The sequence below is a fragment of the Bradysia coprophila genome, chromosome X (genome assembly GCF_014529535.1).
Source record: "Bradysia coprophila strain Holo2 chromosome X, BU_Bcop_v1, whole genome shotgun sequence".
Lineage (NCBI taxonomy): Eukaryota > Metazoa > Arthropoda > Insecta > Diptera > Sciaridae > Bradysia > Bradysia coprophila.
This window is the reverse complement of record NC_050737.1, coordinates 8410867-8424254: the sequence shown is the minus strand read 5'-3', so window position 1 is coordinate 8424254 and position 13388 is coordinate 8410867. Positions and strand designations below refer to the sequence as shown.

The following is a 13388-nucleotide window of genomic DNA, read 5'->3' as shown; positions in this document are numbered from 1 at the left end:
CAATATGATCAATTTGTATCATATACACGGTGCTTTCCAGTTTGTTAACTCTAGGTGAACAATTTCCAATATTTAGTCCCTAGAGATTACAAAGTCTATGTGTTAGCGGGGAAAATTTTCGTGTTTTCGATGAAAGTCGAATGTAATAGTATTTTACTATGCTGGTGCATGTAATAAGGCTATTACATGTATAGGCAATAGCCTTTACATCACTCGCATAGTAAAACGTCGTACTACACACGGAAAATAAAGTGATATCTCGTATCACGATGAGTAAATGTACTTTTACTTTTACTCATCTGGATACGAGATATCACTTTACTTCCCTTGCATAGTAATGTACTATTACATGCTACTTGCGTCGAAAACCGTACTTTTCATGTTTCAAGCACTTCTTTCGACGTCCTTAGCATGTAAAATCCATTACATAACTCGGGATAAAAAGTGAAAAGTCTCGTTTTAGTGTGTTTATTGACCTCGGCTTCGCCTCGGATCAACAAAATTCACACGAAAACTCTACTTTTCACCTTTTTATCCCTAGTCATGTAAAAATAGTTGTTTGAAGGCTACCAGAAATCAGAGAATATATCGTCAACTTACCCAGACGAGATTGATTGTAAGACAATAATTGTTACAGATTGTGACTATGGAGCTAGTGGAGTCATTTAAAAAGCAATCTTTTCAGACTTTGCCAGTGGAATTTTCATTTTTTTTAAACTAGCTAGCCGTTTTACTGAGATAAAACACACATTACATATTCACGTTTTACGCCAAAATTTGCAAACTTAAATTTTTCTATTAATTACTTAACCCCAAACGTAATTCATGAACAAATGGAATCGTGTTAACTAGTCATAGAATTCTCATATCCGATGCAGTCCATGCAGTCGATGCACTCCTCGTCGAAACTGTATATTAATTAGTGGCAGGAACGTCCCATTTTTCTTATAGTTATAGATGATCCTGCAAAATTTTTAAAGATTGATGCCGATCCTGAGTTTTTTTTTCTACATTATTACCAAAGTGAATCCAAAATGATCATAATGGATAGCACACCGAGGGCCAAATATAGATATTGCCATTCGGAACTACATGGAGTCAAATTAAAGTAACTGTCGAAATTGAATCATTTTTAATCCTTACTACAAATGTTTCGGGGACCACAATCGTGAAACCATTCACAATCCGAATAATTCTCGCAAGAAGGGCTCATTTTAGTAACAAATGTATCTCGTTTCCGGGCAATAATGAGAAATGGTCCAAAAAGTTAATAAAATTGATGTTTCGTTGATTTAAATTCACAAGAGCAACTAGATCTGGGATGTTGATTTATGTGTTTCTGAATGCTCTTTGCTGCATTCAAACGTAATGAAGGTAGTGATAATCTTCGGCGGATCACAAAAAATACGAAAGAGCAATTTTGGGCGGATATTGTAGCAATTTTGGGTGGATATTGTAGCATGAATGCTGGTAAATAATTTCAACGCTGCAAAAATTCTATCGTAATTGCCACAATAAAGCAAAAGCCCGGCAAGGGCATATTTCAAATAATAATTTCTAATTATTTCTAACAGAATGCTATCAGTTTATATAGGCAAACTTGGGAAACGTTTCACTTTCTATCGATATACGGCAGCATGTCTCAAAACATTGCTTAATTCACTTTAAAATTCAATTTGACGACTGATGAAAATAAACGCAAACGAAGCAAAACAAAAAAAAAAAGACGTCGCTGTTTTTCGCATGGTTCACAATACAAACATCACATCGGAATTTGTGAGCGCGTTTCATTATTTCTGTCACTAGAAAACAATCGAGTAGCGCGATATTTTAAGATTTAATTTAAAAGTGCGATTTAGTTAGCGTATTCGACTAAAATGATTTTGTTAAGAAAAATTAAAGTCAACTTGTAGATATGGTGCATAGGTCTATATTGATTTGAAATTTTGTGAAATTAATTCATATGCTAAATTATTAATATTAATCTATTAATACTTGGTTTTAAGAATTCTACAGTTAAATTTTATTCGATAATATGAACATTCAATATGAATTTTTTTATTTATTTAACAGCATTTTACATTATTTCTAAATAAAGTAGCTCTGCCAACTTCTTGGAAGGATTGTAATATAATTTATCACATACGCGCGGTGTTCGGATGTCAAAATTACTTCACTCAATTCAAAAATTACACTTCAGGTCTATGTTGTTGTCTCGTTTTCGCTTATGTGATAAAATAGAGTACACACTTGTCACTATCAGTCTCGGCAAGCCTCGACTTCTTCGTGACAAGTGTGTAATATATATTATCTGTCGAGAACGATAATCTCGATCTTATCTCTCTAGGAAGTTTTTACTTATCTCGACAGATAAAATATGGTATGCACCTATTGCCAGACTTATTTTGACGTATAGGCATTATTGCCCACGCCTTCGGCTCTGGCAATAATGTCCTCAGGTCCTCTTGGCAACAGGTACATCGTACATAATATATATTACGTGTTACGGCATGTTTAATTTTCATTTACATTGTCTAATCACGTAAAGCATTGTACTTACGAGGTCCCAAGTTGTTATTTGACAAGTGGGGAACGCCCCACTTATCAAATACACAACTTGGAACCTCGGAAGTAATATACTAATAAACAGATTTTATCTGAAAATGAATACATTTTAATAATGATTTTCGACTGACTTGTTTTGAAGTAAAAGTGAAATATCGGCGACATGGTGAAGGTAAAATTCCTAACTAATAGTTATTTGCATTCTAATATCGTCATGAGCTTTGTACTCCAAATTACAAGACATTGACCGTGAGGCAACAAATTACATCGCCGATGGGAGAATTGTGCCAGAAGGTTTAGCTCCATACCAATGTTCACTCCAAGTTTTTGAAGAACATTACTGCGGCTGTGCTGTAATCAATGAAAATTTTGTCCTACTGGCAGTCACTGTGTTGTGGGAAAATCTGAAAATTGGGTCAAAATTATGGTTGGGTCTAATGAATTAATAAGTGGTGGAACATACTATAAAGCTGAGCGCTTAATATCCCATGAGCACTACAACAGTTCTAAAGGTGCATATGACGTTGCTCTTGTGAAAGTAAGGGGACCAATTAAATTCAATGATAAAGTGAGCCCAATCGAACTGGATGATAGAGAAGTTCCCGATGGTGCTGAAGTTCAACTTACTGGATGGGGTAATATAGAAGTAAGTCGACAGTTTCTACTAAGCTAAGATGATTGCTGAGTGGTAATGAACCAGTCTTTCATTCGGGTTCCTAAAGCGACACCTAGTTTCTGCAGTGAAAACACTGAAAACGCACTGTTTTAATATTCATTTACGTTCCCAATTAACCAAATTCCTCCATAGTATGATTTCGGATTTCCTGAAGCTCAATAATCTGCCCTGCTCATTCGGATTATCGTTTTCCTAAACGGAATTGTAAAAAGCCATGAATCGGTTCCCAAAAGGAAAAGCTTTCGATTTTCAAAAGGATTTCCTTGGATTTCCTAAAATGGTTTTCAGGAAAGTCATTTTATTTCGCATTGTTCTTTCGTAACACAGGTTGTATTTCGATTACGAATACTGTAGATAAACTAAAAATACAATTTGATTATAATGGATTCCAATAATGATTCACAAAGACGAGGAAAACGTGTCGGCGACACCGATATCGAAAGGTAATAAAATAAAACTAAGGCAGACTTCTTTTATAAAACTTCCAAAATTGGCTTGGATAGGCATGAAAATCCGAAGAAACCAAAATGGCAATTACCTAGTGATCTGGCTTCATGGTCTTGCACGTATAAAGTAAAGGCAGATTGTGTTACAGCTCTATTGAAAACTTTGCGTCAATATGACTTTCCCGACTTAATGAGTGATTCTCGGTCGTTACTGAAGACACCTCGTGACACACGTAAAATGATTCGAAATGTTGAACCTGGAGAATATATTCACATCGGCATTGCAGAAGGTATTAAGTACACACTGAGACAAAATGAGGTGGATATAAATAAAGTAGAGTTCATCGCCATTGACTATAACACGGATGGAGTCCAAATGACCGACAGTACCGATAATGTATTTTGGCCTATTTGGTGCAGATTAGGAAGTCCTCGCATTGGAAAACCTTTTTTAACGGGAAATTACTACAGTTCCACTGGTCAGCCGAAAAGCTTCGACGCGTTCATGCTTGATTTCGTTAATGAGTTTAAGGCACTGATAGATGAAGGCTTGAAAATTGGATTCAACAAGGTCGTGGAAATTCGTATGGGAATATTTCTAGGAGATGCTCCAGCTCGATGTGACGTTCTAGGTCTGCTGTTTTCCGTTAGTTGTAACTATGACAAAACTGAGCCCTTTACTTTTCGCCAGGTCTAAAATACCCGACCGGTTATTATGGATGTGGGAGGTGCACAGTCATAGGGACTTACGCTAATAATCGAGTATGTTTCACCGATTTGGATGCTCCGCTAAGAACTGACAAAAACTTTCAAGAGAGATTGCAACCGGAACATCATCATATTAGCTCCTTGGTTGAGAAACGCTTAGAGCTGCGTTGCATAACACAATCGCCTCTCGATGGAATGCATTTGGTCTATGGTTGCGCGGTAAGACGTCTTTTGTTCTGGTACAACACTGACACAGTGAATTATAAACTTCGACTGTCCGCTACACAAATCGATTTAGTGAACGATATGTTGAACACTGCAATGTTATCGAAACCCAGGGAATTTGCAAGACCGGTGAGAGACATTAAAAAGTATAAAAAGTTTAAATGCACACAATTACCGGCAATTTTTGCTGTATCTCAGTGTTGTTGCAATGAAAAAGGTGCTGCCTAAGTTTCAGTACGAACATTTGTTGCTATTCGTCATTGGAATTAGAATTTTGAGTGATGAGAAACAGTTCAAACGCAAAAATGAAATTGCAGAGAAGATGCTTTATGAGTATGTTAAAACATTAAGAGATACTTTTGGAAGATTTCGTTTAATTTATAGCACTCATAACTTATTACACTTGGCAAATGAATGTTTGAAACAAAATGCGCCATTAGACGCATTTTCGATGTGGGAATTCGAAACTGCCAATTCAGGCCTAAAAGAGTTCACAAAACGCCAAGGAGCATATTTAGAGCAATCGTACAATCGAACGATGGAAAAGTACCACAAACGCTTTGATTTTAATACACAGACGAAAACATTTCCGAGTCTGTCGATGGAAATAGACAAGGAATATGATGAAGACTACAATGTGACTGGAAACTTTCTTTTATCGGGTAGAATATAAGACATTTATGTTGGACTCTTCTGATGGTAATCGATGGTTTTTAACTAAATTTTGGTCACGTTGGTCGGTACGATAAAGCTATCCTAAAATCTGATAAAATAAAAATCCGCTGTCAAGTTTACCAAACAAAAATTTAATTTTTTCACAAACCCACTAAACTCTACATTGGTAAACATATTTCATTGTTATGACAAAGATCTATCAACCAACTATTATGAGATCGACGCTGATTCCGTCGAAGCAAAAATGTTTATGATTAAATATGAGAGCATTTCATCCGTTTTAATCTCGTTATTGTAAATTATAGTTGAAGTTTTTCGTTTATTCATTTTTATATCACAATTCATTTAATCACTTGTACGTTTCTACCGTACTTTTTCTTTCCTTTTTTTAATTTTAGTCTTTAGTTCATAGTCTTTTAGATTAATCTTTTTATCACACATGAGTTGTTTGTAATTTGAATGAAAATAAATTGAAATGGTTTTACCTTACGTCTGTCTTTGCGCGTCAAAACGAAGGTCCCATTCTGTCGTATAGTTTCAGGCTACACCAGCAACCTAATTTATTGTTCTATCAGCAAGCATACTGTCTTTCACGTGAGACGGACCGCTTGCGTTAATGCCACTATTCGGTTCTGCCGATACCAGACTGTCGTTCACGTGAGACGGACCGCTCGCATTTATGCCACTGTTCGGCTCTGCCGATACCGATGCACTCCGAAACAACACAATCGTGTTGATCTTATCAACAGAAGGCACTGCTTCAGCAGAAGTTGCTGCTTCAGCAGCCACTAGACCTAGATACGCTTCCTTGGCACTTTTTGTTCTCTGCTTCACTACTTTCATGATCACGTCAATCGCAACGCAGTTGGGATACTTTTTGCCCAGCACCTTCGATATCATTGCGATGATGAGATGAAGATCTTGGAAACTTTTCATTTTTTTTGTGCCAAGCCACGTGAAATCCTTCAGACAGCGAACGTCGACAAGTTCTTTAAGGATTTTCCGAACTGTTTTGGTTTCATCATCTCCTTTGATTTGTAGAAGTTTTTTGAACAGGTTTTCGGCGAATTTTTTATCGTCCTTTAACGATGCGTTAAAGTCCACAATGAATTCGCTGCTTTTGATCGGAAAAGTCTTTTTGTACAACGCATTAAACTCGGACAATTCAGCCATATCGAGTATGGGTTCAGCATCCACAGCACAACCCGATTCGTCAATCTGCCCGTTCACTGTTTTGTCAGTCTGTCCTTCAGTTGGACGTAGTAAGCTTATCACCTGTAACAAAAGTTGTCGGTTCGAACTGCTTTCCTGGCGGCAACACACTCATTTCCTTGCACCACTTTTTTTTGAAAGATAATCAATTTTGCTTCAACACCTTTTTGATGCGACTTTGCAGCAACTGCCTGACGAGACGCAACGAGCTTGTTGTGATCAATTTGTGTCGATTTGTTGATCATTTGTAGCGCGTCATCATCGAGAGCATCCCTCAGACTCACTTTGATTAGCAGCTCGTCGGCAATTCATATTGGCGCAAATTTTCGTTCCGGAAAGTTTAACAGATTTCCTTCCCAGCCAAAAACCGTACTTCCAATGATTTGAAGCATCATCAGACACACGGTGGCGCATTACCCTCGCGCCGAACACCGTACCCATGGTCTTATTTTGAGCCGGCTTGTACAGGACTCCTTAATTCCAATGAGCCGTCATCCATCACTTGATGAATTCACCCAATATATTCACTATCACCGTCCAATGTCTATAAACTGATTTCAAAAAACTGATGTCCGCTTGATAAGCAAATATTTGTATTTGAAATCGGTTGTCGCTAAAATATAAGATGAATCAGCAACATGAGATGAAGGGAATACTGAGAGCCTAAGACAAAGCGACAAACCATTTTGTTCATCTGTCTCCTTTCGCTCGCTTTTCTGAATCCGTCCATCGGCCTTGTCTTTTCCACCTTTTCTTTATTAGAAAATCTGATTTTGGCTGACGGTGCATTGGACGGATCTCTACTTCTCCCAAGAGAGAGATCTGCAGTTTCTATTTGGCGATTTTAGTATGAAATGAAAACTGAAATTGAGATATCTTTGCTGTTTTAAGTGGTTTTTCATATTTTTTTGGACCAAAATGTTTTAAAATGTGTTTGGAATCGATTGGCATTAATAAAATAATAAAATAGAAAAAAATATTTTCACACAATCTACTAATGCCAATCGATTCCAAACACAATTTAAAACATTTTGGTCCAAAAAAATGTGAAAAACCACTTAAAACAGCAAAGATATCTCAATTTTAGTTTTCATTTCCATACTAAATCGCAAAATGAAAAAACTGACAGATCATAACAAAGGAGGAAAAAGCTCTCCCTGACGTATAAATTTATACGACTAATGGCGTGGATTGGCGAAATTGGCTCACACACCACGCACACTTCTTTAAAAATATTGATCCCAAAAACATCAGTTGTTACTACTGTAGCAGTAGTATGTTCTACTGTAACGTCACTGTTGTCTTGGTGACATTTTGAATTGTTTCTGGAAACAATTTGTTGAAAGTTTGCTGCGTTTGCTGACGTTATTATGCATTCAATTCAAGTTACGACTGAAGCAAAATTTATTAGGATCATAAATACTGTTTTCATTACACTAACTACGAAATAGTCATTTGTGTACCTATTTTGGACGATTGATTTTAGGCAATTTCGCGGATTGTAGGCCGAACGAAGTGAGGTTTACAAGCGAAAGTGCCTTAAATCAACTGTCCCAAACAGGTGCACATGTGAGTTTTCATGCAGAGGGCCGGAAACCCGAGAAAATTCGAAAAATTGCCCTCATTTTCGGCCCCGAAGCATGAAAATTGTAATTTTCGCTTCCCGAATGAGAATGAAAAAAAGTACTTTCGCCCCCCAAACGAGGATGTGAAAGTAAATGACAGCAACAACAGAGGAGCGAAAGTACTTTCGGCTCTGAAACGAAGATGCGAAAGTAAATGACAGCAACAACATGTGTTCAGTCTGGTGTCGTTGTGATCGCTGTGATTGTTGTGATAGAAAAGAACGTTGCCAATAATTTATTATTTTTTCTTATAACAGGGGGCTGCCGCCCCCTGGACCCCCGCATATTTCAGCATATTTCGGTAAATTTCATCAGTTGGAACGTGTTCAGGAAGCTCAAATTACAATTTTCGTAGTTATTGTAATGAAAAGTTGTATGGATCACATGGCACGACGTAAAAAAATTCAACCTGTGCGATTGCCGCCCTGGCCTTCGGCCACGGGCTGCAAACTTCGCACATGGTTGAATTTTTTTACTTTCGTCCCAATAGTTATTTACGTATCGATTGAGTAGGCCGAAAGAGTTACGTATTAAGTTTTGTATGCGTGCTAAGAGGACCGAAAGTAAAGAAATGTCAATTGAAGGGGCAAAAGCGAAAGCTTTCACCCCGCGAATTGACAGCTTTACTTTTGGTCCTCTTAGCAAGCATACAATACTACATTGAATGACAAGGTTGCAAACAGCAGAACAAAATGTTGAAATATGAAGGCATTTAGCCAGAAAATGCGGGGGTCCAGGGGGCGGCAGCCCCCTTGTATATAAAAAATTTAATTATTTAGCCATCACAACAACAACACACACAAAAATTCCAGAAAACCCGGAAAAGCTACTGAAAAACCTAAATTTCTGAAAAATAATTTCACTAAAATAAACTTGGCTCGTTTACCTTCAATTTGAACCCAATGTCGTGGTTGAATAAAAAAATCGCCACTTGACGTGATGTCAGAAAATCGACCCTGACTCCACCTCCACCTCACTAAAAAAAATTGGATCTTTTACCTTTTATTTGAGCCCCATATCGATATTGCACGGTTAGCGGTCAAAGAAAGGACCTCTGCAAATTAACTTTGAAGTGGTGAAAAGGAGGGTAAGAGTGGTGGAACTTTTTGGCTCACTTCCCAGAAATTTTTTATTTCACATACATAACAACCTCCAGACATCAGATCGTCTCTACCCAAAATGTATCAACTCCACTATACCTCTCTAGTGAGGTAATAAACTTTCCCGAACGGACACAAAATGTGTCCATAGGTAATAAACGATTTCCGAGAGGACATGCATACACGTAATGTTAATTTTCCGGGGTGGACATGCATTAATATATATATATATATATATATATATATATATATATATATATCAAGTGCAATAATGTTTGTGTAATTTCTTTGAGGCGAAGCTTTTTATCACTTAGCACAAAGTATACTATTTTTAGATGCACTAACTGAAAATGAACTAAAATCGAAGAAATTTTCTGTAAGATTCATGAGACACTTGAAAATATAACTGAAAATCTTATACTACTCATACAATATCGAATAATTTGTAATTTGTACTGCTGTGGCGTCAAAATTGTAGTAATTATAAGTTTGACGTCGAGTAGAACAAATATGATAATTTAATTAATAATTAAGTGAAAATCGCGGTCTTCCTATTTATTATTTAGCGTAGTGTTTCTTTCAGCGATTTGTTTACTTTTTTTTAAATTGGTTTTCACGCAAAGTTGTTTTTAATCAGTTATTGACAGATCTTTCTGCAGAAGTAGATGTCAACACCGCACATACTAATTTACATAGAGTAAAGGTAAATCAAAACATTATCTAGTTGCTGTTATAATTATTCAAGTTGCACAAATAAAGTACTGTTACTTTTTTTGAGATATGTTAAAAATGTGTGTATTTTAGTAAAAATACTTTACAATTCACAGTTACTTATATAATGTGAAATTAAATATGCTTAATAAATTGATTTAACGGAAGGCGAGTAAACCGAGTAAATCGTTTACAGTAATAAACGAAATAATAATTGACTTAAATATGGATTATACCACATAATGTTTATTACGTAATTTATGTGGGTTGAATTCTTTTTTCCACGTTATTTAATTTCCAAACTTTGTCCAATTATTAGTGATTGGTGAACGGTGTAACGAATATTTCACTACCTGCCCCACGTGAAAGTTGAGTAAAAATTACGTATTGACTATTTTTCATCGCAAACTTACTTGTTTGTTTTTGAGCAACTTGCTTCGGCAACTGTTTTTCGAGAAGTTAGTTAGATATAACTCAAAATTCAAGAAATATCGGTAAAATCATTTTAATAATGTTGGTAATTAATATTAAATGATCGACAGAAGTACTTATGGATATTCTATTTTATTTAATTGATTGGAAGTTGTTTTGCTTGGAATCGATAAATGAAAACTCCAGAAATTGATCTAGGTACTGTGTAATTTATTACCAAGCTTTCGACTGTGCGAAAGTCATTATCAAGGCTGAAAATCACACAATGCGACAATTTTACTAAGAGATACTGTTGTGAAAATTCGTTTCGTAAACTTACTTTACTACTAAATTACAAACAAGACTGTTTTGTATGCTTGCTAAGAGGACCGAAAGTAAAGCTGTCAATTCGCGGGGCGAAAGCTTTCGCTTTCGCCCCTTGAATTGACATTTCTTTACTTTCGGTCCTCTTAGCAAGCATACAATAGTACATTGAATGACAAGGGGCGAAAGTAAAAAAAAATCAACCGTGTGCGAGAGTTGATGCCCGCGCCGAAGGCAAGGCCTCAATCGCACAGGTTGAATTTTTTTACTTTGCCCCGAGTCGTTCATACTATTTTTTTTTGATACCAACATCGAAAGTTGATACGTATCGCAAACAGCAGAACAAAATGTTGAAATATGAAGCCAGAAAATGCGGGGGTCCAGGGGGCGGCAACAACAACACACACAAAAATTAACAAATAACTAACAAATCATTCAGCAACAAAAAGTATCAACTTCGTATGTTAATTTCAATAACAGCACTGGCGCACGCTTTATTTCAATTTTGATCGCAGTACACTTATTGACAAGAGTCGACTATTACATTATGTAGTCGACTTTCGCATTATGTATATTGACTGTCGCTTTATGTATTCTTTCTTTCTCCCCGCTCAAACACATAACTTGCATTTTTTTACTTTCGCCCCGGATTTCGAGGGCGAAAGTATCAACTTTCGATGTTGGTATCAAAAAAAAACTTAATACGTAACTCTTTCGGCCTACTCAATCGATACGTAATAGTTATTTTCATGCTTCGGGGCCGAAAATGAGGGCAATTTTTCGAATTTTCTCGGTTTTCCGGCCCTCTGCATGAAAACTCACATGTGCACCTGTTTGGGACGGTTGATTTAAGGCACTTTCGCTTGTAAGCCTCACTTCGTTCGGCCTACAATCCGCGAAATTGCCTAAAATCAATCGTCCAAAACAGGTACACAAATAACTATTTCATGCTTCGGGTCCGAAAATGAGGGCAATTTTTGATTTTTTTCTAGAGCTTTCGGCCTACTCCGTTCGGCCTACAATTCGCGAAATTGCCTAAAATTAATCGTACAAATCAGGTACACAAATGTCGTTCGCTTTGTTTGTGTTGTCGTTTCGACGTTTCACCTGTCACTGAACACCTGTTCCATATTCACCACGGTCGCAAGGTTTCTTGATGACGTTTATCACTGTTTCTGATTAGATTATAGATTTTAGTACATTACTTAACAATGGAACACATTTTACGCAGTATAATTATTACTCATACTATTACATATCTTACAATAATTTATATTACATCTTCTTTTAAGAAATTTTTGGTTATAAGCGAAAAAATACTGCTCACAATGGCGCAGCCAGTTAACAAAAATCTTTTCATCAACAAATCTTACAATAAATAACACTAATCTGCTCTATTCATTCCTAATGTTCCAAGAATGTATGCTTTTAAAGGGTTGAGACTGTATTGAATAAATCATTGAAAAAAGTTGAGACTGGTCAACAAAAACTTATTATAGTTGTAGTCGAAGTTGGTGGGTGACCAAAAGCTCGAAAATATAGCTTCCATGATTTGTAGCAAGTTATAAATATATTTTGAAAATTTAAAAAAAATAGATTTTTGACCATGATAGAATGACAACAACTTAAGGTAGAGATGGTGGCGAATTCCATCGCCCTGGGATAGTTACTGTGGTGAAGTGATCGCGAGCGAAGAGAGCGAGAAAATTTTTCCATTTTCTACTTTCAAAACGTTGTAATTCCCATGCGTCAGCATCCTTAACTGCTCAAGTGCCCTAGGCAATGTCTCGATATGAGCATAGGTTAATCCGCCACTGGGTAGAGATGAATGTGAACTTAGTACTAAATAGTGATGAGCCACTCACTTTCAACTGCTGTTAAAACTGCCTGAAATAATGTTAATATTTTTAAAGGCTTAGTGCAGGGTGTACTACGGCCCTGAAGATGCCTATTATGCTTAAATCTTCCGCTTTATCTGCGATAGACCGTGTTTTTTAAAGGATTCACTGATATATGAAGAAGACACAATCTTACATTTCCACTATTGTTTTAAAGTACAAAGATGTTTCATTGGTACGCAACTTATAAGTTTTCAAACTCCCTTTCAAAATTTCCATTTTTCTTCGATAAATGATTAATTGATGGTTAAATATTCCAATACACCTCTGCATTAACACTAAATTTACGCTCTATACCATGTACAATTTGATTTTGAGCGGTTATTATTTTGTTCCTACATGCATTTTATATAAACCCAATTCAACCAACCTACATAAGTACTGATTTTTCATATAGGAGAACAGCATAGTAAGAACAGATTACTTCTGGGAAATCTACCGACGATTACTAAGGTACCGACGACTTTGAAAAATTTAGTTTTATGCTTGTTGTTGGGGTCGTTATAGTCATGAAATAAGGTGAAAAAAACACTGATTGGATACTAGGGTGTAGCGTTTTGCAACCTTTTTTTAATTTTTTAAGGCCTGCGGGTAGGTTCGATGCAGAATGGTCCACTGAACACGAAAATACAAAAAAAAAATTTTGAAGTTCGAAACTCCCATGCGCACCTCTGAAAACCGACTTTTTTGGTCCCAAAGCCATAGTGAGATTAGTTCTGTCGGCTGTGCGGATTCTGCATCAAACCTACCCGCAGGCCATAAAAAATTAAAAAAAGGTTGCAAAACGCTACACCCTGTTGGATACTGGTCAG

The 13388-nt window shown here is 36.5% G+C and overlaps 1 protein-coding gene and 1 long non-coding RNA gene across 2 annotated transcripts; one reads left to right on the top strand and one right to left on the bottom strand.

Annotated features, from left to right (window-relative positions):
* Nucleotides 1-696: 696 nt before the first annotated feature.
* Nucleotides 697-1657, bottom strand: LOC119080363. The gene is made up of 3 exons (XR_005088321.1): nt 1144-1657; nt 1020-1088; nt 697-963 (listed from the first exon to the last, which is right to left on the bottom strand). It is a non-coding gene; the product is annotated as an uncharacterized LOC119080363 (long non-coding RNA).
* Nucleotides 1658-3395: 1738 nt separating this feature from the next.
* On the top strand, nt 3396-5293 carry LOC119085688. Its single transcript, XM_037196134.1, has 4 exons — nt 3396-3684; nt 3745-4319; nt 4379-4766; nt 5005-5293. Exons 1-4 carry the CDS (start codon nt 3623-3625, stop codon nt 5291-5293), a joined length of 1314 nt encoding a protein of 437 aa, XP_037052029.1. The 5' UTR covers nt 3396-3622.
* The last annotated feature ends 8095 nt before the right edge of the window (nt 5294-13388 follow it).

Bases quoted from the DNA above. Each gene is read 5' to 3' on its own strand.
- LOC119085688 (XM_037196134.1), top strand. From the start codon at position 3,623: ATGGATTCCAATAATGATTCACAAAGACGAGGAAAACGTGTCGGCGAC. The intron at 3,685-3,744 runs GTAATAAAATAA...TGGCTTGGATAG, and splicing joins GGCGACACCGATATCGAAAG to GCATGAAAATCCGAAGAAAC. The intron at 4,767-5,004 runs GTATAAAAAGTT...TTTAATTTATAG, and splicing joins CCGGTGAGAGACATTAAAAA to CACTCATAACTTATTACACT.